This window comes from Copadichromis virginalis, linkage group LG23 (assembly GCF_057382275.1).
Source record: "Copadichromis virginalis isolate Kocher_CV1m ecotype Utaka linkage group LG23, C_Virginalis_male_GT1.1, whole genome shotgun sequence".
Taxonomy (NCBI): domain Eukaryota; kingdom Metazoa; phylum Chordata; class Actinopteri; order Cichliformes; family Cichlidae; genus Copadichromis; species Copadichromis virginalis.
The window spans coordinates 53,814,432-53,841,481 of NC_140639.1; the positions used below are offsets into that span (position 1 = coordinate 53,814,432).

At 41.0% G+C, this 27,050-nt stretch overlaps 1 protein-coding gene across 1 annotated transcript; it reads left to right on the plus strand.

The window, feature by feature from the left end:
- The first annotated feature begins 731 nt into the window (after positions 1 to 731).
- runx1 (RUNX family transcription factor 1) lies at positions 732 to 26,579 on the plus strand. Its single transcript, XM_085448143.1, has 8 exons — positions 732 to 1,149; positions 2,501 to 2,652; positions 2,722 to 2,832; positions 4,564 to 4,720; positions 11,575 to 11,679; positions 17,404 to 17,604; positions 24,794 to 24,940; positions 25,019 to 26,579. The coding sequence occupies exons 1-8, from the start codon at positions 1,122 to 1,124 to the stop codon at positions 25,558 to 25,560; spliced, it is 1,443 nt and encodes a 480-aa protein (XP_085304269.1). The 5' UTR covers positions 732 to 1,121; the 3' UTR covers positions 25,561 to 26,579.
- Positions 26,580 to 27,050: the final 471 nt, after the last annotated feature.

Below are 27,050 nucleotides of genomic sequence, written 5' to 3' on the forward strand. Positions count from 1 at the left end.
ATTTGTTTTGTGAAATACTTTCCAGTAAAAACTTGAGCGGGATTCAAACTATCCCTGGTCAGTATAGGCAGCAATAACACAGTGTTCACAGTTATGATGATAACATCACAATAATGCAATTTAGTTAGAGGCTGAGAGCATTATAAAACGGTCAGGAGTTCAGAGGTATCATTTATATCAAAGTACTAATGCAGATGTTTGAATGTGTATTCGAACTCTTACTATTAGAAACAGATGAAATCACATGAAAGTGTCATCCATGTGAGTCGGCTCGTTCGGCCTGTGCCGTCTTCATTTAGGATCAGTAACGTGCTTTAGATCACCTGCTGCCCTCTATCGTCTGTATGTGCTACTGACAGCTTGCATATATAAAGCACACAGATTGTCACGCCTCGGTCTGCTGTGGTGAAAAGAATAAGAAAACAAAGATTTGGAGGCATGTGACTCTGACTTTGATCCGCAGTGATGCATTCATATGTCGTTAGTTTGTTATGTGTGGATAACGCACATAACCACAGTGTCACGCAGGAAGAAGCGCAGCTCTGCCTCCTTGTTTCTCAGCTAAAGCCGCCTCCTTTCGGACGCACAGGATGCTGATTGGTCTTGTGTTTTCGGCGACAGCCTCTAGAACGTGTCCTGATTGGCTGAGAGCAGGTCTTTGCGCAGACGAGATGCAAATCCAGAGCGGTGCCGGTAAAAGGCTGACGCCAAGATCGGAGATGGCCATTCATCTGCAGCGGAAAGGACATAGAAGTAGTTATGATGAAAGCGCTTACTTACTTTGAAATACAGTCAGATACTCTCTCTTTTTTCCCCTCCAACGTCTGCCCATTTCCTTCCACTTTCAGTATGAGCGGAAGTTTGTTCTGCTGAGCTTTGAAGACTACAGAACCCATCTCAAGTCTGCCTTTGACTTCTACTCTGTATGGAGGACGCATCAAACACATCTGAAAGCGTCGGGGACATGTTTGCACGGATTTAAATGTGTCGCGTTTGGTCGGGGTAGTTTGACAGATAAGTACTGGACGACGCGCACACAGGAATCCGCTTCTTGGCCGCAAACAGGAGGAAAGCAGGAGGCTTATAGTGAAAGTCAGCGAGAGGAGACTGTGGACGCACAGATGGTGTTTCCGTGGGACGCCAAATACGGTACGACGTATTATTCTGGTTGTTGTTCACGATAAAGTATGAAGACATGCGCAGAGAACATATTTGTTCTCTTCAGCTGTCACATTAGTTTGACTGACTGAGCTTTTGGAGAAATGGTCTCTGATGGCGCGGTGTTAGTCCGTGGTTTGTCGGTCCGTGTGTGTTTGTGTGTGAGCAGTGATGGTGATATCCATATACTGGAATGTGTGTCATTGTACAACAACGTTGTCATTTACAGGCCTGTAGAAAACTGTAGCTTTATACATAATATAGCACAATCCAGCGTTCGTGTACCGGTTTACTCTGTGACATCCAAATCAGCTCAAACGATCATTGTCAGGTTATTGGTTTGATCCAGTCCACGAGTCAAAGTTTCTTAGATTTAAATATACAACCCCACCTTTTCTCAGTGACTGCGTTCGTGAATGGAAACAGAGTTATTGTGTGAACTGGTGAATGTGGTTTGTAGTGTTTGTAAAAGGGGAAAAAGTGGAGTCTGAGTTTTGCACTGCTGCCAGAATTCTTCAGAGATTGATGCAAAATGTTAACCATGTGTTGAAGTGTTCATTCTGAACTAACAAATGTGTGCTATAATACGAATGAGTGTTACCTGAGCTCACTAGGATCCAAAACTTTGGATTTGACTGAGAAGGTCATCAGGTTGGTCCAGTCTGCATGCCATCTTTGGGCAAGATACGAACCCCCAGGGTACTCTCTGTGCTCTCAGTGTGAATGTGTGTGAATGTTAGACCAAAAGCGCTTGTATGAAAGGACGTGAATGAGGTGTGTTGTATAAAATACTTTGAAGGCTCCAGATTAGAAATTTAAAAAATCAGATATAAGAATCAGTCAATTTAACATTTAGATACAAATGTAACTATTAGCAAAATAAACGGTCACACCTGTTCACCTGGTTACCTTCTCCTGTGGTTGTGGTGCCCCGACAAGTGTACAACTTAAACATCTCTCAGTCTCACTCTGTGTGTGTGTTTTATAGATCCCAGTTCACACACACCTGTACAGTGAAACAGGTGTGTGTGTGTGTGTCTTTAACCTGAATAAAAAGCAAGCGTAGTCATAATTTGTCAAACACTATCTATAGAAATCTTTCTAGTCATTACCTACTAATCTACTTACTGATTGATCATAAGTTGTGACAGAATAGTGAAAAAAGTCCTTGTTAGTGCAGACTGGGGGGGAAAGAAAATATCTGTGAGCAAACAGAATCGCTACGTTTTCTTTCTCTGCTGAAATTATTTCTTAAACAATGAATGAAGAGTGAAAATATATCCTCATACTGTTCTGATGATTACGTGATTCAAAGACTATTTTTTCCTGGGTTCTGTCACAGACCCTGCCCCCGGTCGCCGCTATACTCCCCCCTCTACCACCCTCGCCTCGGGGGGGAAGATGGCCGAGGCCCTGCCTCTCGGAGCCCAGGAGGCCGGTGGTGGAGCTGCTATGGTGGGAAAATTGCGAATTGCAGACCACGGCATGGTGGAGGTAGGGCAGCACGGGACTGGTTGCTTATTTCTGTCTTAGACTAAAATAACTGTGCTGCTGTTTTTTCAGGTGATGCCAGATCATCCAGGAGAGCTGGTGAAGACAGACAGTCCCAATTTCCTGTGCTCTGTGTTGCCTACTCACTGGAGGTGTAATAAGACTCTGCCCATTGCTTTTAAGGTGTGTATGTTGTCATTTTAGCACGGGCCGTGCTGTACATCGTAATGGACTGTGCGTACTTAGAGTTCACATACATACCAGGTTTTACTGTTACGTATGCAGTCAGCTCCACCTCTAACCAAGTGATCACGAACCTTTCACCTACTGAAAGTTTCCTGATAATAACATGTAGCATTTATATATTATTACATCATCATGAGTTCATCTCTCTATTACTTTGATTGCCTTTACTGTTCTTGTCCAACATGCTGTTCAGTATATTCAGTGACAAACAGAGAAAAGCAGCATTTCCTCACATCTGGGAACAAATCTTTGACATTTTGCCTTTAAAAGTTAATTGATGTAAATGGTCCGGATGATTTACGACTTTAGTGTTTAATGTACCAAATCTAACATTTTGTACATTTTCCAGCATCACTCACAAAGGTCCGTTTTTACAGACCTTTATACTGTCTTACCAGTGGGTCATATGATCCATCCACCCTCAGTGATTTAACACAAGTTTGTTTGTTTTTGCTGCGTTTCCCTCATGTGGATGGTTTTCCTGCACTTTGAGACAAAATGCATTTGTGGAAAAGCGGCTTTTAGCTGCAGAAAACACAGTGGATTGATTTACTGAGTTTTATGCATTAGTGTTTGCGCATACATGTGTGTGTAAGAGAGAGTTTGGTGCATTATGCATCATTATGGAGTGTCATGAGCGGATGTCACTGCCTCTTACTGATAATGGATGACTGTTGAGATGAACACGCACATTTTATGCACACAGCGAAAGACGCACATCCATATTGTATGTAGCTGATAACACACACTCTGCAGGTATTGTTCTGTATACAGACACACATATTTGCTGGGCTGCTTTTTTGCTGCTGCTCCACAGTCTGCCCGACAGTGAATTTACTGTTTGTTCTTGAATAATTTCCAAACCCAGTGAAATGCTTATTGCAGCCAGTGTGATTCCATCAACTTATCTCATTACTGTGACCGGCACTGGTACTCAGTCTCACACCACTTTAAGTGATTACCAATAGGTGGAAGGTATAATTGAGTCCTTTTAATACTAGTGTGGCAGTCAGCGCTGGTTGGAGCGCTCTGGGTCACAGACAGAGATGCTCCATAGTACTATATCTGCCCTGCTTATTTGCACAATGATGCTTTGGTGTGATTAGCCATAATATGGAAATCAGCCTGCCTGGCTCTATATTTGTGTAGGTGTGGAAAAGGAGAGTGTGCTTTCTAGTGCGCTGAGCTCTCGTGGAGGGTAAAGCCTAACAGTATGCACAAAAGCTTTATTCAACAACTTTTAGTTAATCATTTGCATCTTTTACTGTCCATGAAGTTCAGTGTAAAACTGCCTCTTTGCCTCTCAGTCAAACCAAGCGTATGGTCAGTTTGAAATTGTGCTAGCCTCTCAGCAATTCAGTCTTTATATATGAACATTAGCTGCTCAGTCACTAATAGATGACTTTTTTGTTGTACTCTACTTTGGATCATCCCACAATCATCCCATCTGCATAATCAGGAGTTTTGCACTCCTGCTTTGCATGGACTGACATTTGGTGCAAAGTAGCATCAGGTGTGTAAAAACCTCTGTGGGACGTGTGCACTGAAAAATGGCACCGAACAGGTTGGATACAAAGATGTTGTGAAAACCTCAAACTTGGATTAAACCCTCGCGCAGACACAGCGCACACTCGTGCTTTTCTCTTGTTTGTGCCAACATGTCACTAGGTGGTTGCCCTGGGCGACATTCCAGATGGCACCTTGGTTACAGTGATGGCAGGAAATGATGAGAATTACTCAGCAGAGCTTCGCAATGCGACAGCTGCAATCAAGAACCAAGTGGCCAGATTCAACGACCTCCGCTTTGTGGGCCGCAGCGGTAGAGGTACGCACAGACACGCAAATACATCCATGGAAATGTGAATGCAGATTTACTGTATAGTGTAAAAGTTGTACAGTGTGAAATTAGCAGGCACCAGTTTATTAGTATGAGTGACATTAGTCAGAAGAGTTTCACCTTTAAATCTTCCACAGGTTGAAAATTAATAGACATGTTTTGTACAAGCATACAGCATTAAATTAGGGGAAGTACATGTGAATAAAAACAGCATTCACACAACTTCCTCCTAATATCCCATCCAGTGTCTGCCTCTTTCTTTCTCCCTCTCTTTTTAACGGACACACAAGCACAGTTACTCTAAATCAGGCACAGGCAAATGTCCCTACTTATCTATTTAAAACACCAGTCTTGTGTACACAAACCCTGCTAACATACAGACACACACAATATTGATAAATCCTCCCCCAGCCAAAAGAAATTGGTATAACTGTCAATATTTTATCAGCTGTGCAGACCTTAAGTTGAAAAAATGAGCATATTAATATTTCAAGTGCAGCAGAATTCAAATGAAGAAGAGTGAGGAGTCTAAATTTGTTTCATGCAAATTTAACAGCACAGAATACAATGGGACCATTTTCTCTCCCAGCAGTATTTTAAGATAGTGTTTTTGTAATGTTGACTTACAGCTGGAAGACTGTAGTTGCATCTGTCTGTAAAACAGTGTCTGACCCAAACTGCTGTGACACGCAGTGCTTTGTTCTCTGTGCGTCTAGTTCTTATTAATGCGTTTCATGATAAGGTGACAGGAACAACACGCAGGAAGGACGCAAATCATTTACACACACATGTGTAAGACGTACAGATGTGACGGAGACGATACAAACCTGCACAAATGTCACTTTCATTTCCACTAAATGGCCAAAAGTTAAATTGGAAATTGGTGAAAAATTTGTTACAGACTTGGTAACAAAACTGCTGGTTCGTGGATCAGTTCTCAGAATGCAGTTATTGGAATCTGTCTGGAAAAATAAAGCAGTCAATATGGAAATAATCTGGTGAAAAATCTGGACCTTGCTTCTTCATTTTTGAATAAATGTAGTGGAGACAGGTGCATACAATATGCCTCGTGCAGTAAATACATATTTTATTTCTTACCGTTTTCTATATGTGTAAAATCACATCTCACCGTGTTTCTGTTTGCTTTTGATAAACCTTTACACTTATGGATTCAAGTCAAGATTATTTTTTGTGCAGATGTCATCATCTCATGCTCACTCGATCAAAGCCCGATTTCGTTTATTCACGAGTGCTGCGTTTGCTTTGCACAGAGATGTTCTGACTTTAGAACGTTTGCCTCGCTAACCTGTATTTTTTCTTTGTTTATGCTTTCTGATGACTTTTCAGTCCCCTCGTAGGGACCAAAATCCACGTCCCCACGGGGTTCAGGCGTTTTTCACACTCAAAATGTGGTTTTAGTGTCATGGTTACAATTAGGTTATGGTTATAGTTAGGGCTAGGCATTTTTGATGGTTAGGGTAACCGGCTCAGGAAAGCATTATGCCAATGAGATGTCCCCATGAGAATAGCAAACCAGACGTGTGTGTGTGTGTGTGTGTGTGTGTGTGTGTGTGTGTGTGTGTGTGTGTGTGTGTGTGTGTGGCCATATATCGTGAAATACAGAAATCATGGTCTTGAAAGAGGAACTGAGAAAAAGACTGAAAATTGGTTACATACATGTGCACACACACACACACACACACACACACACACACACACACACACAAACACAGTGTGTATTTAACTTTGATTGTTAGCTAAACTGAGTAACATGATGTGCACATTCATGAATCAAATCTCGTCCTATTTTCCCAGGGTGAGATGTGCAAGAGTGACTGCAGAGAAAACATTTGTTGAGACGCACGCAGGCTCTTTGTTATCTGTTAATGTAGTGTGTGTGTGTGTGTGTGTGTGCACGCATGTAACTCTTTTTGTAAACAAGGGAACAGAAATGCTGTTATACATTTTTCATTCATGGTGTGCTTTTCCTTTGCTTATATAGAGCAGAGAAAACACTGTGTGTAGACCAGGATCACGATCTCTTCCTGTTGGTTGCACAAAGACAGCAGAGACACACTGATGTCAGCTGCCATCTAGTGGCCATTAATACAGCTGAGAATATCATGTGTTAATCGTTAGTGTTTCCTATAGAAGGGTTCTAGACAACTTAAACTGTTATTCAGTTCTGAGCTTTGTATATCACTATATATGTTATATAACTGACTGACTACGTTTCATGTATCATAATTTAAGATAATGAGAGGAGACAGAAAGGGAGAGGGAAACGAGAGTAACACCCGACACACAACAGCAGTGGGGCTCTGCCATGTGCAGTGTTTAACACTTAACACTGTGCTAGAGCACAGTGTTAAGTGACTGCTACTTCACACAGACACAGAGATAGTCCTATTAATGTGTGGTACATACACTCATATCTCTTAGATATGACCGCAGTTAAACACTGGTTTGTGATTGGCTGGCAGGTGTCTATTAGAAATGGGACACAGTAGTTTTCTAAATAAGTAATTAGGCTACATCCAAAGCCAAACTTTAAGTCACTCAAAAAAGTATTTGTCATTTAAATGATCAAACCTTTCCAAAAAATTGTTTTTTATAACATTTAAGGTAAAGCAGAGAATTTCGTTTATAAATGAAAGACATTTTTTTAGTTTTTCTCTCATTTTTTAAAAATATCTACTTGAAAAGATTGACTGCAGATATGTGCGAATAGCTTCATAATACCTTGTAATATTCATGATTACAGATAACATTCTGTATTATTGTAGAATATGTAATATTCTACATTTGAATTCTTAACTTTGTCTATGACCACAAGTTTGCATGAAAAAACATTTTTATGTACACCATCCTTTTTTCTTTGCTCCACAATCTCAGGAATCAAGTCACATCCAGCAAAGGACAAAGTAATAGTTTTTTATTCTCATACATATTGTTTGCTTTTCAGAAACTCTTTCACTTTTTGTATATCACACTCAGAAGCTGGAATAAAGTTTACACATCGACCATTACCAATAAAAACCAAATGCAATGTAATTTCCAGGATTACTATATAGAAAGAGCCAGAACCCCCACAAAGCACCTCAGCACTCAATGTCTTTATCCACCCTGAAACACTGTCGACAGTGTTCACTAACATTTTCAACACCTCACTGCAGATATGTCATGTGCCAGCCTGCTTCAAGGCTGCCAATATCATTCCTGTTCTGAAAAACAATGATCACAAGCCTTAATGACTACAGACCTGTCGCTCTCACCTCTGCCTGTCCCATCTACAGTCAGTGATTGACCCCCTCTCTCTTGAACTCCCTGTGTTTTGCGTACAGAGCCAACAGATCAGTAGGTGATGTAGTTAGCATGGCACTAGACTTCATCATCCAGCATCTGAACTCTGCAGGAACTTAGTATAATGGTTTTGTGGACCGTAATTCTGCTTTGAATACAATCATGCTGTAGGACAAGCTCCCCCACAAGCACCCCCACAAACATCTTCCTTGGTTCCTTATACATATACATATATATTGGCTGGTAATTGAATGGGAATGGCGCAGGACCCAACCAGGCCTTTGTTAGAGGACCCGAGCCTGAATCCTTTCCCCCCCGAGACCTAGCCTTCTCACACATATGTATATATATATATTCAGGGCTCTAGAGTGCAACCAATTTGGTCGCAAATGCGACCAAATTTTTCAGTGGTGCGACTAAAAAAAAATCGTAGGTCGCACCGGTACGACCAACTGTTCGGGTAGCAAAAAAATAAAAAAATCTGCAACCTTCCCTGTGGTCAACAACAGACACACATTTTGCCCCTATCGTGGACTGAACCAATTAGAGATAGTCGGGGCGGGACCTCTCTGATTGGCCGTGGTCCAGTTGAAAGTGCAGGTGGAAGTGGGAGGTGAGTAGCTTGAATAAAGCCATATCAATTCATTAAATCCTGAATCGACTTTTAAATATAACTGTGTTTTGCCAGAAACGCCAGATTCTCAGATTAAAGTTCACAAAACCATTTCAACAACAACAACCAAACAGCAAACGAGAGCAGGTACATGGACTCCACACAAAGACGTAAACACAGAGCCAATGCATCAGAATCAACTTTGTCTTTCTCGGCTTTCTCACCCGCTGTCGGAGCTTAGCGATCCTGATGCGTCCGGTCCGCGCTGTGATTACGTCTTTTTGCGCTGATTCTGAGCTGCAGGTTTTGTCTCTCCAACCAAAATTCACCGAGCCAGCAGCAAAAGAAGCAGCAAACTGCGCTTCACATTTGATCAATGTCGTCATGAATTTTGCTGTTTTGCTTCCACGACTATTAAAATCACACTCCATGCACAGCTAGCTCTCTCTCTATCTCTCTCTGTACTTCAAGAACAGTTTCCCGTCTCCAATCTCTGTTTTCTGTATTATTCATTTGCTTATTACCCACCAGTCTACCGTTGTTTACAGCGCTGTGGCTGCTGTCTTTTTTTTTTCTTTTTCTTTTTTTCACTTAAATGACCTCGGACAAGAAAGCCTGTTTTTTCTGTTGTTCAATGCTGAAGAAATTTAAACTTTATATGCAGAACATTGTAGAATATTTTTAAGGTTATCTGCTATAAAAAGCCAGACCAGGAAAATCTCCTTCATGTTTTTCTGTGTTTTATTCTCAGTTACTTTCACACAAAGGCATCTGCTGTGATGTTCACAATTCTGATGAAGTCAGTACTGATAAATGATCAGAATTATAATATTTCTGACTGTCTGAGGCTAAGTTGAATCGAATCGGGACTTTGAAAACCGGAATCGAATGGATTATAGAAGTCAGTGATGATACCCAGCCCTAGTGAGCAGCCTAGGCACGACAGAAGTGGATGTAGCTGTAATAGGAAAAGAACTATTGCTAACTTTTCTGTTAAGGCCTGATCCTTCTGAAATTCATAGCCAGTGCTCTGACACGGTGTCATCAATCTTTGAATGCTGAAAAAGCACAGTGTATCCAGAAAAACACATTATATTATATCAATTATTATAAAATTTGTGTGCGCCTAACTTTTGTGCCGGTACGCCTAACTTTTTAGGCGTACCGGCCCATGGCAAAAAGTTAGTCTAGAGCCCTGTATATATATACAGTGGGGCAAAAAAGTATTTAGTCAGCCACCGATTGTGCAAGTTCCCCCACCTAAAATGATGACAGAGGTCAGTAATTTGCACCAGAGGTACACTTCAACTGTGAGAGACAGAATGTGAAAAAAAAAATCCATGAATCCACATGGTAGGATTTGTAAAGAATTTATTCGTAAATCAGGGTGGAAAATAAGTATTTGGTCAATAACAAAAATACAACTCAATACTTTGTAACATAACCTTTGTTGGCAATAACAGAGGTCAAACGTTTACTATAGGTCTTTACCAGGTTTGCACACACAGTAGCTGGTATTTTGGCCCATTCCTCCATGCAGATCTTCTCGAGAGCAGTGATGTTTTGGGGCTGTCGCCGAGCAACACGGACTTTCAACTCCCGCCACAGATTTTCTATGGGGTTGAGGTCTGGAGACTGGCTAGGCCACTCCAGGACTTTCAAATGCTTCTCACGGAGCCACTCCTTTGTTGCCCGGGCGGTGTGTTTTGGATCATTGTCATGTTGGAAGACCCAGCCTCGTTTCATCTTCAAAGTTCTCACTGATGGAAGGAGGTTTTGGCTCAAAATCTCACGATACATGGCCCCATTCATTCTGTCCTTAACACAGATCAGTGGTCCTGTCCCCTTGGCAGAAAAACAGCCCCATAGCATGATGTTTCCACCCCCATGCTTCACAGTAGGTATGGTGTTCTTGGGATGCAACTCAGTATTCTTCTTCCTCCAAACACGACGAGTTGAGTTTATACCAAAAAGTTCTACTTTGGTTTCATCTGACCACATGACATTCTCCCAATCCTCTGCTGTATCATCCATGTGCTCTCTGGCAAACTTCAGACGGGCCTGGACATGCACTGGCTTCAGCAGCGGAACACGTCTGGCACTGCGGGATTTGATTCCCTGCCGTTGTAGTGTGTTACTGATGGTGACCTTTGTTACTTTGGTCCCAGCTCTCTGCAGGTCATTCACCAGGTCCCCCCGTGTGGTTCTGGGATCTTTGCTCACCGTTCTCATGATCATTTTGACCCCACGGGATGAGATCTTGCGTGGAGCCCCAGATCGAGGGAGATTATCAGTGGTCTTGTATGTCTTCCATTTTCTGATGATTGCTCCCACAGTTGATTTTTTCACACCAAGCTGCTTGCCTATAGTAGATTCACTCTTCCCAGTCTGGTGCAGGTCTACAATACTTTTCCTGGTGTCCTTCGAAAGCTCTTTGGTCTTGGCCATGGCGGAGTTTGGAGTCTGACTGTTTGAAGCTGTGGACAGGTGTCTTTTATACAGATGATGAGTTCAAACAGGTGCCATTCATACAGGTAACGAGTGGGGGACAGAAAAGCTTCTTACAGAAGACGTTACAGGTCTGTGAGAGCCAGAGATTTTCCTTGTTTGAGGTGACCAAATACTTATTTGCCACCCTAATTTACGGATAAATTCTTTACAAATCCTACCATGTGGATTCATGGATTTTTTTTTCACATTCTGTCTCTCACAGTTGAAGTGTACCTCTGGTGCAAATTACTGACCTCTGTCATCATTTTAGGTGGGGGAACTTGCACAATCGGTGGCTGACTAAATACTTTTTTACCCCACTGTATATATACATATGTTGTATAAAGGTTTTGCCCTGTGATTTTTGTCCATTCCCTTTCTCTCGTCATCTCTCTCTTTTCACCCTTCTTTTTCTCCCTTTCTTGTGTTTTCATAGGGAAAAGTTTCACACTGACCATCACAGTATTCACCAACCCTCCACAGGTGGCCACATACCAAAGAGCCATTAAAATCACAGTGGATGGTCCCAGAGAGCCGCGGCGTGAGTACTACTGACATACAAATGTTCACATTTTCCTCCTAGGCAAACGCTAACCTGGTGTTAAATACAGTTCGCTTGTAGATCAAATCAAATTACAAAAATACATATGCTTGTGGTCAGAAGTTTACGTACAGTCATGATGGGCATGAATGTCATGGTAATTTGGGGGTTTTAGTGAGGTTTAAATTGGTCTTTTTTCAGAGTGGAATGATTGTATATGTATATATTTATTTTCATTTCATTTTCATTTTTCATTTTATTTATAAAGCATCAGATCACCACAGCTGCCTCAAGGTGACTAAAAATGAGGAATTGGGTGAACAAGTTTGAACTCATTTTGGATTTTCTAGGATCTACACAGGCTGGTTAAATTGTTTCCTTTCCTGGCATGGATCCGGTTAAATGTTGTCCTTTGGGAAGCTTTGGGAAGGGCATTGCAGAATCTTTATGTTAGCCTGCTTTATCCATTACAAAACCAGTTTAATGTATCTTTGTTATCTTTGAGATTATTATCCTGTTGTTTAAATATATTGTTGTTTAAAAGTTTTAACCATCTCGCTGTTGACTGAAGTTAAAGAATTTGGAGGTCATCCTCCTCCTTCATCACTAGGAGAATAACAGCCCCAGAGCTTAACACTACCATCTCCATGCTTGACAGTTGGTACAGTGTTATTAGGCCTGAATGTTTCAGACTTACACCTAGAAAAATTACCTCTGGACACCTTGGCCAAATAGCTCAGCTTTTCTCTTGTATATCTCTTTCTTCTTCTTTTCTTCTTCTCTTGTAAATATTTAGTTTTAGCCACGCTTGAAGGTCTTGATTTTGGAATAGGGGTTGACAGTCGATGGTGACACTAGTGTTCATAGTCCATGCCAGGATTGATCCTTGATCAATACTGCATTTTTGTTTATAAATGGTTCCAAAAGACCTTCGCAACTTGGGGTAATCTATAGTTCTCCTTAGATCTTCACTGAGTTTGTCGTTCCCCAGTTCCATGGTTCTGAGTATTGGTCAATCCAACAAGCGCTGTCGAGCAAACTCTTTTTATGCCACACAAGTTCTAATTGCTAACATGAAGTTAATAGAGCTTGGCCTTTAAAACATGAACCAGGGCTCTAGAGTGCGACCAATTTGGTCACAAATGGGACCAAATTTTTCGATGGTGCGACTAAAAAAAATCGTAGGTCGCACCGGTGCGACCAAATGTTTAGGTAACAAGAAAAAATCTCTGCAACTCTGAAAGTCTCCGTGTGGTCAACAACAGACACACATTATTCCCCTATCGTGGACTAAACCAATTAGAGATAGTCAGGGGCGGGACCTCTCTGATTGGCCGTGGTCCAGTTGAAAGTGCAGGTGGAAGTGGGAGGTGAGTAGCTTGAATAAAGCCATATCAATTCATTAAATCCTGAATCGACTTTTAAATATAACTGTGTTTTGCCAGAAACGCCAGATTCTCAGATTAAAGCTCACAAAACCATTTCAACAACCACCAAACAGTAAATGGACACGCCGTCGGGGCTGAAATCCGACAGCTCGCTGACTCTGATGCGTTGGGTCCGCGCTGTCTTTACGTCTTTTTGTGCTGATTCTGAGCTGCAGGTTTTGTCTCTCCAACCAAAATTCACCGAGCCAGCAGCAAAAGAAGATCCAAACTACGCTTCACATTTGATCAATGTCGTCATGAATTCCCTCTTACTATTGCTGTTTTGCTTCCACCACGATAAAAATCACTTCATGCACAACTCTCTCTCTCAGTGTACTTCAAGAACAGTTTCCCATCTCAAGTCTCTGTTTTCTGCATTATTCTTTCGCTTATCACCCACCAGTCTACCGTTGTTTACAGCGCTGTCGGCCACTTTTTCTTTTCTTTTTTTAACTTAATGACCTTGGATAAGAAAGCCTAGTTTCTGCTGTTCTATACTGAAGAAATTTTAACTTTTTTAAATCTATGCAAAATTGTAGAATATTGCAGAATATTTTTAAGGTTATCTGCTATAAAAATCCAGGCCAGGAAAATCTTGTTCATGTTCTTCTGTGTTTTACTCTCAGTTACTTTCACACAAAGGCATCTGCTGTGATGTTCACACCTCTGATGAAGTCTCACATGTATCAGTACTGATAAATGATCAGAATTATAATATTTGTGACTGTCTGAGGCAAAATTGAATTGAATCAGGATTTGTGAATCGGAATTGAATGGATTATAGAAATCAGTGATCATACCCAGCCCTAGTGAGCAGCCTAGGCCAGACAGAAGTGGATGTAGCTGTGGGGAATAAGAAAAGATGAAAAGAACTATTGATAACATTTTTGTTAAGGCCTGAACTGTCTGAAATTCATAGCCAGTGCTCTGACACGGTGCCATCAATCTTTGAATGCTGAAAAAGCAGCAGTGTATCCAGAAAACACATTATATGTCGTCATAAATGCACTGCCCAAGTGTTCCCTCTACCACTGCCTTTCAGCGGCAGGCAGCAGCAAACAGGTCGTCAGAGGAGGTCGAGATGATGATTAAGTGGAACATTTTCTACAATATTGCCAAAGAGTGCCAAAGCACTTAAAGCACAAAATTGTTAGTTAATCATTTACAAATGTCTATATGTCTATATGGACTGCAATTTTCCCCCCCAAAAAGTGTACATGTAAAACTGTGGTGTTAAGCGATGCGGTTGAAAAATTTGAGTGCACCTAACTTTTGTGCTGGTGCGCCAAAGAAAAAAAGTTAGGCGTACCAGTGCAACCGTGGCGAAAAGTTAGTCTAGAGCCCTGTGAACCGTCAGAATCATCTTTGAACCTGTGAGCAGAGAAAATCCCAAATAAAGTCAAACTTGATAACCCACCTCTCATTTTTTTAAATCACTAAAAATGTATGCAGTGCAATCATTCCACTTTAAAAAAACAAAACAAAAGAATTATTAAAAGCAAAGAATAACCATGACATTCATGTCCAAGTGAAGTACAAACCGGACTGCAAAAAAGTTGGGACACTAAACAAATTGTGAATAAAACCTGAATGCAATGATGTGGAGATGGCAAATGTCAATATTTTATTCAGAGTAGAACGTAGATGACAGATCAAAAGTTTAATCTGAGAAAATGTTTCATTTGAAAGGAAAAATATGTTGATTCAAAATTACACGGTGTCAACAAATCCCAAAAAAGTTGGGACAAGTAGCAATAAGAGGCTGGAAAAAGTAAATTTGAGCATAACGAAGAGCTGGAAGACCAATTAACACTAATTAGGTTAATTGGCAACATGATGGGGTATAAAAAGAGCTTCTCAAAGTGGCAGTGTCTCTCAGAAGCCAAGATGCGTAGAGGATCACCAATTCCCACAATGTTGCGCAGAAAGATAGTGGAGCAATATCAGAAAGGTGTTACCCAGCGAAAAATTGCAAAGACTTTGCAGTTATCTGGAACAATCTCTGTGCGTAAAGGTCAAGGGCGTAAACCCATACTGGATGCCCGTGATCTCCGGGCCCTTAAACGACACTGCACCACAAACAGGAATGCTACTGTAAAGGAAATCACCGAATGGGCTCAGGATCCAGAAACCATTGTCAGTGAACACAATCCACCATGCCATCCGCGCTGCCAGCTGAAACTCTACAGTGCAAAGAAGAAGCCATTTCTAAGCAAGATCCACAAGCTCAGGTGTTTTCACAGGGCCAGGGATCATTTAAACTGGAGTGTGACAAAATGGAAGACTGTTCTGTGGTCAGACGAGTCACGATTCGAAGTTCTTTTTGGAAATGTGGGACGCCATGTCATTCGGACCAAAGAGGACAAGAACAACCCAAGTTGTTATCAACGCTCAGTTCAGAAGCCTGCATCTCTGATGGTATGCATGAGTGCGTGTGGCATGGGCAGCTTGCATGTCTGGAAAGGCACCATCAATGCAGAAAAATACATTCAGGTTCTAGAACAACATGTGCTCCCATCTCTTCCAGGGAAGACCCTGCATTTTCCAACAAGATAATGCCAGACCACATTCTGCATCAATCACAACATCATGGCTGCGTAGGAGAAGGATCTGGGTACTGAAATGGCCAGTCTGCAGTCATGATCTTTCACCTGTAGAGAACATTTGGCGCATCATAAAGAGGAAGGTGCGACAAAGAAGGCCCAAGACGATTGAACAGTTAGAGGCCTGTATTAGACAAGAATGGGAGAGCATTCCTGTTTCTAAACTTGAGAAACTGGTCTCCTCGGTCCCCAGACGTCTGTGGAGTGTTGTAAGAAGAAGGGGAGATGCCACACAGTGGTGAAAATGGCCTTGTCACAACTTTTTTGGGATTTGTTGACACCATGACATTTTGTATCACCATATTGTTCCCTTAAAATGATAAATTTTCTGTTTCAACTTTTGTTCTGTGATTTATGTTCTATTCTGAATAAAATATTGACATTTGCCATCTCCACATCGTTGCATTCAGTTTTTATTCACAATTTGTTTAGTGTCCCAACTTTTTTGGAATCCGGTTTGTATTTTGGCATTGTTTATTGGGCTCGCAGAACAAGGCATGGTAATAATAAATGAACCTGAAAACTAAAAAACAAACTTCTGATGTGCCATTGGTTAAAGGTTTTCCTTTTAACAACACATTAGACTCACCAATAATAAACAACTTTTTTTTATTTAGTTTTTTACAAAAGGTCGACCTACCAAATGTAAGACCTTTTTACTGTATTTGGTGCTAGGCTGCATTTATATCATGCCATTTTAATTGTCCCAACTCAACAACAGCTGACCTACATCAACTGCAATTTGCACATCACTACACTTTGCACACTAACTTTATTTTGCACATTGAGCTCCTTTATACATCCATTTACATCTGCATACCTCACTTGTCTTCACTTACTTATTTTTGTAGTTATTTATTTATCTTTCACTATTTTTATCCTTATTTTTATCTTTATATATCTAATATCTTGTCTTATTGTTATCCTTGTTTATCTTGTTCCTCCAACCCTACCTACTAGGCATTTGTGTATGGACAGCAAAGGAAGAATTTCATTGCATAGAGAAATGCTATTTCTTCTGTACACATGACAATAAAGACTTTGAATTATAATAATATTATTAACAATTTCTTGGATAATATGTTTTATTTAATGTCATTATTTCATCAATTTCATTTTATTTTGTGAACTGCATACTCAGCGAAGACGCACCCCTGCAGACAAACTTTCAATTGAGTGTTTTCATAAGGGGAACCTGATGCAACACTTACTTCCTCTCCCACTGAGTATGATGAAACATGGGGATTTCTTTAGGCTTACGAATGTGAGAAGAAAGAAGATAGACGTGTTTCTTCTAATAAATGCTAATAAGTGTCATTAAAATAACATTAGTCCACTTCACTTCCATATAACATGAACAAAGTGATACTGGTCAGAACAAGAGGAGAAGTAACAAAACAACAGGAGCACTTGTCAAATCTGCTTAGCTGTGAATACCCATCACTCGTCTATAACTCACCCATGCACACACAGTATAAATACACAAATGCACACTTCCCTTGTTGTGAGGAAGTGCCTGTAACTGGAGCTCAGTATCAGAGCTTTAAAGTGCAGCCACACACACACACACACACACAGTGTAATCACATCACAAGCATGGAGTGCTTTGCTGACAACTCAATAAATTTCAGGAATTTTGAGCTCAGGTGTGATACTTGAAATTCTAATGATTTCCTCTTAACTTTCTGCCTCAGGTCATCGTCAGAAGATGGACGAAGTCAAACCAGGCTCCCTGGCTTTCTCTGAGAGGCTAACAGAACTGGAACAGCTGAGAAGGAGCTCCATGAGGGTGACACCTCCTCATCACCATCATCAATCGTCAGCCAACAGTCGCCAACCTCCAACTCTCAACTCTGCCGCTTTCTCCAGCCCCACACACACTCAGATAACTCCTGGTAAGGATGTTTATGTCCTTCAAATCAGTCACTCATGTTCCTACCTGTCCACAACTGTACAACTGTTATATATATCACCATTTTCATTAACTGATGCCCCTTTAATGTGGATCCATATCCATGACAGTCATCCAGCTTTCCTGATGTAGGTGTAAAGGATATAGTAGCTGTTTTTCAACCAGACCCAGGTTCATTGTACTATGTGTCAGTGTTAAATAGCAAGTTCGAAGGTGAGATGAAGTTGTTATCACCATGGGCAGAGAAATGACCATCAACGATTGTGAAGTGGGTCTGGGTTTATTTCACGTTAGATCAAAGGAAAGACACACATGAACTTCTCAACTCTTCAAAAGAAAACTAAGTTGGACATGGATGTAGTGACCCACTCGCCAGTCCAAGTGGGTCACTACATCCAGGTCTTCACACTGTATATACTTGTTTGAAAATAGGGATTGTCCTTTTCCCGATTTACTTTTTTATATATGTTTGTCACATTTAATGCTTCAGATCATTAAACAAATTTAAATACTAGACAAAAAAAAAAGGAAACACAAAATGCATTTTCTAAATGAAGGTGTTTATGATTAAGGGGGAAAAAATCCAAACTCTAATCTCTTAATCATTTGTGTTGAGAACAGACATGGGCAACGCGTTACTGTAATCCGATTAATTTTTGTCAAGTAACGACTAAGGTAAGGGATTACTGTTGCAAAAAAGGTCATGAAGCATGTTGCGTTACTGCGTTACTAAAACCGTGATGTTTTGCGAGAGTGTCTCCTCAAGGAAAGATAATGAGGGAGTTGGCCTGGCCAAGAGGTTAGGCTGAAAGGCTGCAGCAGCTTGAGTGGCTGGTTTGGCCATAAGGCAAGGTCTACAGGCAGACCTCCTCAATGCAGGCAGGCAGTGAGGAGGTCTGCCTTGGAGGCCAACAATTTAGAAAAGAATTGAGGGGGCATCATGGGTGACAGTGTTTGAGGAGATGTGGCCAATCCAGTTATATGGCAGGAGGCTATTTTTTACTCCGGCGATGATTTATTGGACGCCAACTGTGGTGTCAGAAACCTTTGAGCGACAGGACTGGAGGCTGACAATGGTGGCAAAGACTGGATTCCAGCGACTGCAGCAGAGCCTCTCCGGTGGTTTGGATGGAGGACAGCATCGAAGGAAGCTCTCAGATGGCTGTAAGGTGATTAGAGTGACAGACTTCCTTAAGCTGGGTTGGAGGTCCACATAGGCAGTGGAGTTGACAGACCCCATCAGATGGCTGTACCGGACACACCGGGGATCGGTGAAGGTGGAGTCAATGGAACACCTCTGGAGGCTTGGTAGGGGACCAGCATTGGCAAAGGCGACGGGTACTTGGTCCAGATGACGCTTGTTAATGCATCAACGCATTAACGAGCTAGCCGCGCCAACGCGTTAACTAACGGGGATTTGGGCTGATGAGTCCAAATTTGTCTACAGGAAATCATACTATCCAGGGAGAACACGAACAAAGATCAAAGGGAGACTCGGACACAATATTGGAGGGTTGTTAGGGAAGTGGGGACAGCTGGGACAGCTGGGAGCACATCAGGGACAAATCAGGAGTAACAAGACAGGGGAAGCAAAACTGAATATGCCACACACAGGACAAGTGAATAAAAGTGGAAGTAGCACTGAGACCAAGACTAAGAAACAAGCTTGACACAGGGACAGAAGACAAATCATGGAGACAAGACCAAGGGAAGAGAATGGGAACACGAAGAGAAACTATAACTGCTAACCAACTAAAGGCACAGATGACAGGAATAATCCAAAACCCATAGCCATAAATAAGAACCAAGAATAATCATAAAAACAAGACAACCACCAAAAATGCCAAAGCTCACAATCCTCGATCAGCAACCCAGGAAAAGAAGGAAAAGAAAAGCTAGTCCATTTAACTCCGCTTCTAGTGATAACAGGCATTTGTGTGTCATTTATCTTCTTGTGGCTTTAGTTAATGAGATCTGTTATCTTCTCCTTGGATGCTCTATGTTGTACCAAAAGAAAGTATTTGTTTCTCCTCGTCTTCAGTGGAGGTGACACAGAATGTCAGTTCCTACTAATGTGTGCATTTTAATATATCTGTGTGTGTGTGTGTGTGTGTGTGTGTGTGTGTGTGTGTGTGTGTGTGTGTGTGTGTGTGTGTGAGGACACAACTGGCATCTTAAGGAGGAAATGAGAGTCAGCTAGCAGGAAGTGCTACTGTGAGAAAAAAAAATTGTATGTAACTGTCACAAACTAAAAAGAAAAAGCTCGCATACTACAGCTGCCATATGTAGCTTAAATGCCCCTTCCAGCTGAAACAGTTCAGAAGTGAATCAACTGAACTGTTTTTGTGCTGTTTAAAAATATGTTAAAAGGAATAAAACTCAAAGTAAAATTCCAGATAACTAAGCAGCCAAACATCATAACATTGCTCAAACGAACCTGTTTTAAGGAACCTTAAGTTCAAATACGCAAAGAAATATATATACATTTGTTGGATTCCTGTTATAACATTCTTACTACCTTTAAGATGACTGTACTGTAGCATGGCATGGAGGCATGGAGGTAATGTGACTGTGGTGGATGATTGCTTTCTATGAACAGTTTGATATTTCTTTCATGTATTTTCAAGCTGTGACAATGAGCGGAGATGTAAAGTAGCAGAAGAGGTGTGTGTACACTGAGTGAAAAAGAAACAGAGGTGATCTCTAAGTGCTTCCTACTGTCATGGACCCTGTTAAAATGAAAAAAAAAAAATCAACGTTCAGCAGTTAACTTACTTTTTCCTCGCCCTTTCTTCTCTGAACAACCTGTCGCTCTCACTAACCCCACCAAGCATTCATTTCTGATTTGTCTTCCTTTCTTTCACATCTATAATTTCTCCATGCTGTGAATAAACAAACATGCACGTAGCTGTATCTCCGTTACATTTGAAATGGCAGCTTATTACACATTTGTGTTGTTGGCTCTCTCTGCGCTATTGTATCACTTCCAGTTCCTGTTAAATGCACAGTGGTATTTTGTCTAGCCAATTTAATTGAAACCTTCAGATAATGACTTATCACATAGTTTCATCTTTACGTGCCTTATCCAAAGCACACGCCACTGAACCAGCTGATAAGTTTCTAGTATTCATTCATTTTGTCTTTAGGTATTCGCTACCTTAGCTCATAGCCAAGTCACTAGCAGCGTGGCTTCTTTACTTGTCCCTCCCACATTTTCCTGCTCAGCATGTCAGACATATAGCTACTCTTCAGCATCTTTTACAAATATTTGTGAGAAATGTAGCCTATTTGCAGCTCTGGAGGCCAGGCTTAGTGAATTGGAAACGCGACTTGGGAAATCCTTAACATAGTGTACGCTGTTAAGTGCCAGGAGGATTGCCAGGATTTATACATCAGGGAAACCAAAAAACCTCTGGCAAAGGAGATGGCACAAAACAGAACAGCTGTGGGGTGGCTGTGGCTCAGGTGGTAGAGCAGATCAGCTGCTGATTGGATGGTTGGTGGTTCGATTCCTGGCTCCCCAGTCTGCATGCCAAATATCCTTGGGCAAGATACTAACCCCAATTTGCCCACCCTCCTCGATGCGTTCATCGAAGTGTGAATGTGTGTGAATGTTAATTTGTTGCACTTGAGTTTAGAAGTGCCTGTATGAGTGGGTGTGAATGGGTGAATGAGGCATGTTGTATACAGCGTTTTGAGTACTCCGGGAGAGTAGAAAGTGAGTAGAAAAGCGCTGTATAAGAATCAGTCCATTTACCATTTACCGCCTTGTCAGGCCAGGACTCCGCAGTCTATTCACACCTACAGGCCAGTGGACACTCTTTCAATGATGAGGATGTAACATCCTGGACAGGGAGGAACGCTGGTTTGAGGGCGGAATCAAGGAGGCCATTTACGTGAAAAGGGAAAGACCATCTCTGAATCGAGGAGGGGGCCTAAGGGTACATCTGTCACCAAATCAAATTCAAATTCAAATTTTATTTGTCACATACACAGTCATACACAGTACGATATGCAGTGAAATGCTTAGACAACTGCTCGTGACCTAAAGAAAAAAGAAAAGGCTATGAATAAGATAGGAAATAAATATGAAAATTTAAAAGGGTGAATTTAACTAGGAAGGAATAAAATAAAATATAAAAATTAAAGTTAAAAATGAAATAACTGTACAACACAAATTAGAATGACGGGTAAATTTAACTGGGAAAGAATAAGATAAAATATATAAGTTAAAGTTGAAAATAAAATAACTGTACAACAAAATACACAATATAAAGTTTAGAAATATATAAGAATGTATGAAGAAATATAAATATATATATACAATAACAGCAGCTGTACAAGTATTAAATGGAAATGAAGAAATATAATGTCCAGTGTTGTGCAATCCACATTTGTAAGCGTCTTACACCATCTTACATGCTGTGATTGCAGCCATTCCCCAACTCTCTGTGAATGGGACTCATGGTTATTGATCAGTGGTTGTTGATCAATGATCAATGGTCTTCCTTACAGATGGACTTCTAATAGGATCAGTGCCGTTATTGTTACAAAACCTCTGAAGAGATCAGATAGGACCATTAAAATCAAAGGACTCTGATGCTGAACTGGCTTTTCTACAGGCATTTCAAAGTTCCTGTTCCTGCCAGTCTTTTGGACCTCAAACAGCTCAAGACTTGATCATTTTGTTAAGACTTGACAAAGTGAGTCCAAGAAATACAGAGTTAGAATTAACACGTGTTGTGTAAAAAAGCTTTATATATCTTTACATACTTTGTCTGCATAGCTGCAATTTTCAAGTCTTCCACTGCCCACAAACATTACCTATTGGGCTGATTAAGACCCAGTTTGCCTCTTATAGCACCAGGAATGCTCAGATGTATCCTCACTGTGTGAAAGGTTAGGATCTACTAATACTGATACAGGCAGATAGCCCTTTAACTCATAGGACTACCATCAATACCAGTGTGAAAACCCATGCCAACCCAACCAATTCCATTTGTGAGTGACTGGGAGAAAATCCAGAGAACAAGCCTCCATACTTAAGCTCTGGGTACAGAATACCACCACAAGTTGGAGGTGGAAATACACTGTCCTGCCACTTCATTAAATACTAACCAGGAGCCACCCATGAGCCAGTAGCCTTGGTAAAAGCCTTGAAATAAACAAAGCAAGTAAATGTCAAACCAGGGTGCTGGTTGAGCTCAGTTGGATAAGCAGGCGATCAAATGCTGCATGGCTGAGAGTGGCCAGCCCAGGTTTGAGTCCGACCCGTGGCCCGTTGCCACGTCTCCCCCCTCTGCTTTCCTGTCAGTCTTCACTCCACCTTTCTAATAAAGCTGTAAGAAGGGCGATTTTTGTTTGTATGCGGCATCAGTCCATAATTCCTTCAAAAAAAAGAAACAATCAGGGGCCAAAATCAATTATCTAGAAAGACTTCTGTATTGTTTCATGCAAGCTGATGCAATGCATCATTTAATTTGTTAAGCTCGTACATGATCATTTCTTGAAGTGTCATGTAATTTTATTTTTCATTTGATGTTTAGTTTATGCTTAAAGAGTTACTGACATGAACCTCTTCCCTTAATTTAATCTCAGTATAGCAGGACAGTTATTTTTCTTGAATCAGTCGTACCACACAGTTTTTCTTATCATAGAACAGTTGCTTATTACGATGTAACTCCAAATTCTCAGTGTAATAGTTAACAAATTAAAATTAAATTCTAAAGTTTTATATCTCAGAACATGTAAAAAAAATAATGTGGTCTGTAGTAGGTCTTAACATTAGTTTAATACAAACTCAGATAAACTATAAAATGTGACATATTACACTGTGTTATTATTTATTTACTAAAGAAAATAAGCCAAAATGCAGAAGCAGTGTATAAAAAACCAAGCACACCATTACTACTTCCATGAAGATGTTAATCAAATGGTCATGATTAAATGATCATCAGCAAGTGTGCCCACCTCTATAAAGGCAGACATTTTTGGTCGTTTGCTCTGTGGGGTATTCCTTTGGGTTTTAATGCAACACCAAGGTAGAAAGAGATCAATGTTAGAGGCTCATCAGTTCCAGGTTTCTTTCAATGTTTTTCTTTTGATTAGAAAAAACTGAAGAGGTATGGCTTGTTTGGTAGCATTGTCAGCCAAAAGCCTTGTATCCCTAAAACCTTAGCTTTGCAAAATGGCATCTGAGCAAGCCACAAGACTTCTGGGACGATGTTGGATATACAAGTCTAATGTGGATATGTTTGGCCAAATTGGCTTGTTTGGTGAAAGGAAAAAAAACACAGTATTTCAGCACGAACATATCATACCAGTCCTCAATCCTGAGGTAAGAGTTTCGATTTAATTGCAGCCCCAACAACAGAGTAAGGAAGACATAATTAACATTGTAAGAAAATAGATGGAGGGACATAATTAGGAAAGGAGAGATTGGGGTAAAATGAATGGCTACTTTGAACATGAACATTTCTTTAAAGTGTGGCTTTGAAGTTTTTAATAGTCACATTCAACATCCATCCAGTCTCATCCACTTATCCTTGTCAGGGTCGGGCTGGAGCCTATCCCAGCTGTCATAGGGCTGGACAGGTCGCCAGCCTGCCGCAGAGCTAACACAGACAACCATTCATAGTCACATTCACACCTATGGACAGTTTAGAATTACCAGCTAACCTAACCCCAACTGCTAATCTTTGGACTGTGGGGGGAAGCCGGAGTACCTGGAGAAAACCCACGCGAACACGGGAGAACATGCAAATTCCAAACAGAAAAACCTGGGGGTGGAATCAAACTCAAGACCTTCTCACTAAATAGAAACAGTGCTAATCACCCCACCCACATGCAACATAACATAAACTGGGAGTGTCAGTAGCACAGGAAAAAGTCATGTGAAAAAAACTTTTCTTGAACCTCAAACGTTGATCCTGTTCATCTGGATCTAGCGTTTTCAGTGGGAGAAACGTTTCATCCAGATGACTTCTTCAGTCTCAGCTGACTGCAGGATTCCAACCTTATATACAGTACATTTGCACAGTAACTGAAACTAGCACTGTTGAAGGAATAAACATTTCTTGAAACATTTTACTGCTCCAAAGGTATCAGTGATTATATATTACATGTATTTTCGCTCACAGTCCCTTTCTCCTGTCTGCTTGTATCTCTTTCAGATTCCAGACAGATGCAGTCATCACCATCATGGTCTTACGATCAATCGTATCCTTATCTTGGCCAGATAACTACACCCACTGTTCCCACGGCTAATTCTCTATCACCTGGTCGTTCTTCTCTCAGTGACCTGTCCTCTCGACTAACAGGTAACAAACCTATGTGCGGTGACACACGTAGGGAACACTGTGATTAAGTTGTAACAATCAACCTTTGTCTTCTTTCAGGTTCTGAGCTCACTGCCTTTGGTGACCCAAGGATGACCTTAGAACGGCCTTTCAGTTCCCTGCCCTCCTTGCCTGACTCACGTTTTTCTGATCCCCGGGTGCACTATCCTCCCACTGCAGCTGCCTTTACCTACACCCCATCCCACAATCCAGTCTCCAATGGTGCACTCGGTATCACAATGGCAACAGCCATGGCCACCACCCCTGCAGGGAGGTACCACACCTACCTGCCTCCACCCTATCCTGCAAATGCTCCCCAAGCTCAGAACGGGCCCTTCCAGTCCACCTCCTCACCATATCTCTACTACTCCACTGCCGCTGGCTCCTACCAGTTCTCCATGATGACAAGCGGAGCAGGCAGCAGTGATTCACGCTCACCACCAAGGATCTTGCCACCATGCACCAATGCCTCCACAGGTTCTTCCCTCCTGCACCCCTCTTTACCCAGTCAGAACGAAGGGGTGGGTGCGGAGGTGGAGTCCAGTCACAGTAGCTCACCAACAAACATGGCTCCTGCTGAAGCTGTCTGGAGACCCTACTAAATGAGCAATGGCAGAAGTGAAGGGTGCACCCACCCACTTTGTCATGTGATGCACACACTGGCAAGGGTGGAACAAATAAAATGAAACGGTAACATCCGGTGGGTCTGCCTACTAATTAGCAAGCAATATTGAGTTTCAAGTTAAGCTGCATGTTAAGACCAGTTTATGTTAGAACTGGCTAATGTCGGTACCAAACATCATACAACTAGGAGCCAGAAGAGTACAGCCAGTATGAAATACTGTCACATCAGGGTCTGTCAAGATAGGATTGCTCTCTGTAGAGGAGAAACAACAAACTGAAGACACTGTGCTTGAGCAGGACTGGACTGATCTCAGCCAAGCATCCTTTGTTCAGTACCAGGACTTATTCGTCATAATGTGGTTGATGATGTGAATATATTATTTGCTCCTGACAAATGTTGTGTTTACTGTAGCAATTTCTGTCTGTTTATACATCAGCATTCTTTCTCCCTTTTTTCTTTCTCAACTAAAGTTCAAGAAATATAATTTTAGACATGAAATAGTTCAAAGTTTTCCATTGTTTCCATTTCCAAAGTTCACTGTATTCCATTAGCTGTGTTCATCCAAGATGGTCTTCTCTGTTCTCCAAATCCACCACCATTTAATTTTGAACCAACAAACCATCGCACCAAAGATTGCACCATTGTAAAAGCATTGAATTTGTGTTCATGACACCTTTTTAGAGTTTATTTCATATTTGTTCCTGTCTGTGTGCATATGTGTGTTTGGGTGAGAGTCCATGTAGTTGTGTGTCTGTGTGTCAAATTTTCCAGTGATCCACTACTGATTTGTACCATATATAGCAATGACTGTATATGACACCCTAAGATTGTTTTCATCACCCCTTCCTCTCTCTCACTGTCTCTCTCAAATAGACACACAGACTCAGAGAGACATACAAAGACACACACACACACACACTTACGTCATAGTTTGCTATAACACTGTTGTGTATATTTCAATTAGACTGATGTAAATATAAAGAAAACACAACTGTTTCCTGGTCCTTTAATATGTTTTCATTGTTATTTGTCTCTTCATGAATAATCTGCCCTAAGACAAAATACACACACACAACACACACATGATCTTTTGCTGTTTCTGACCCTGAACCTGAAGTGCAACACCAACACACTTAAAAGTCAACTGAGATACCTGACACCTGCAGCCTGGAATTTAATACCAAATGAGTAATTCAAGTTTGTAGATGACTGGATCTATTCATATAAAAAGGACACCAAGGTATCGTTGGAGACAACTGGATATATTTCTAACAAAATGAAACTCAGAGTCTTTACTCTCCAAACTGTTGTGAATGAAATGTTATTTTTAAACAGTTTTTATTTCAGTTGAGGTTGTGTGCAAAATAGAAACGTTCAAAGTTCTTGGATTTATTTCTCAAACTCTTTACCTAATATTGTTCCCAAATGTAAGAACAAGAGTTGGTACTCTCTATTTTTTTTTTTTTT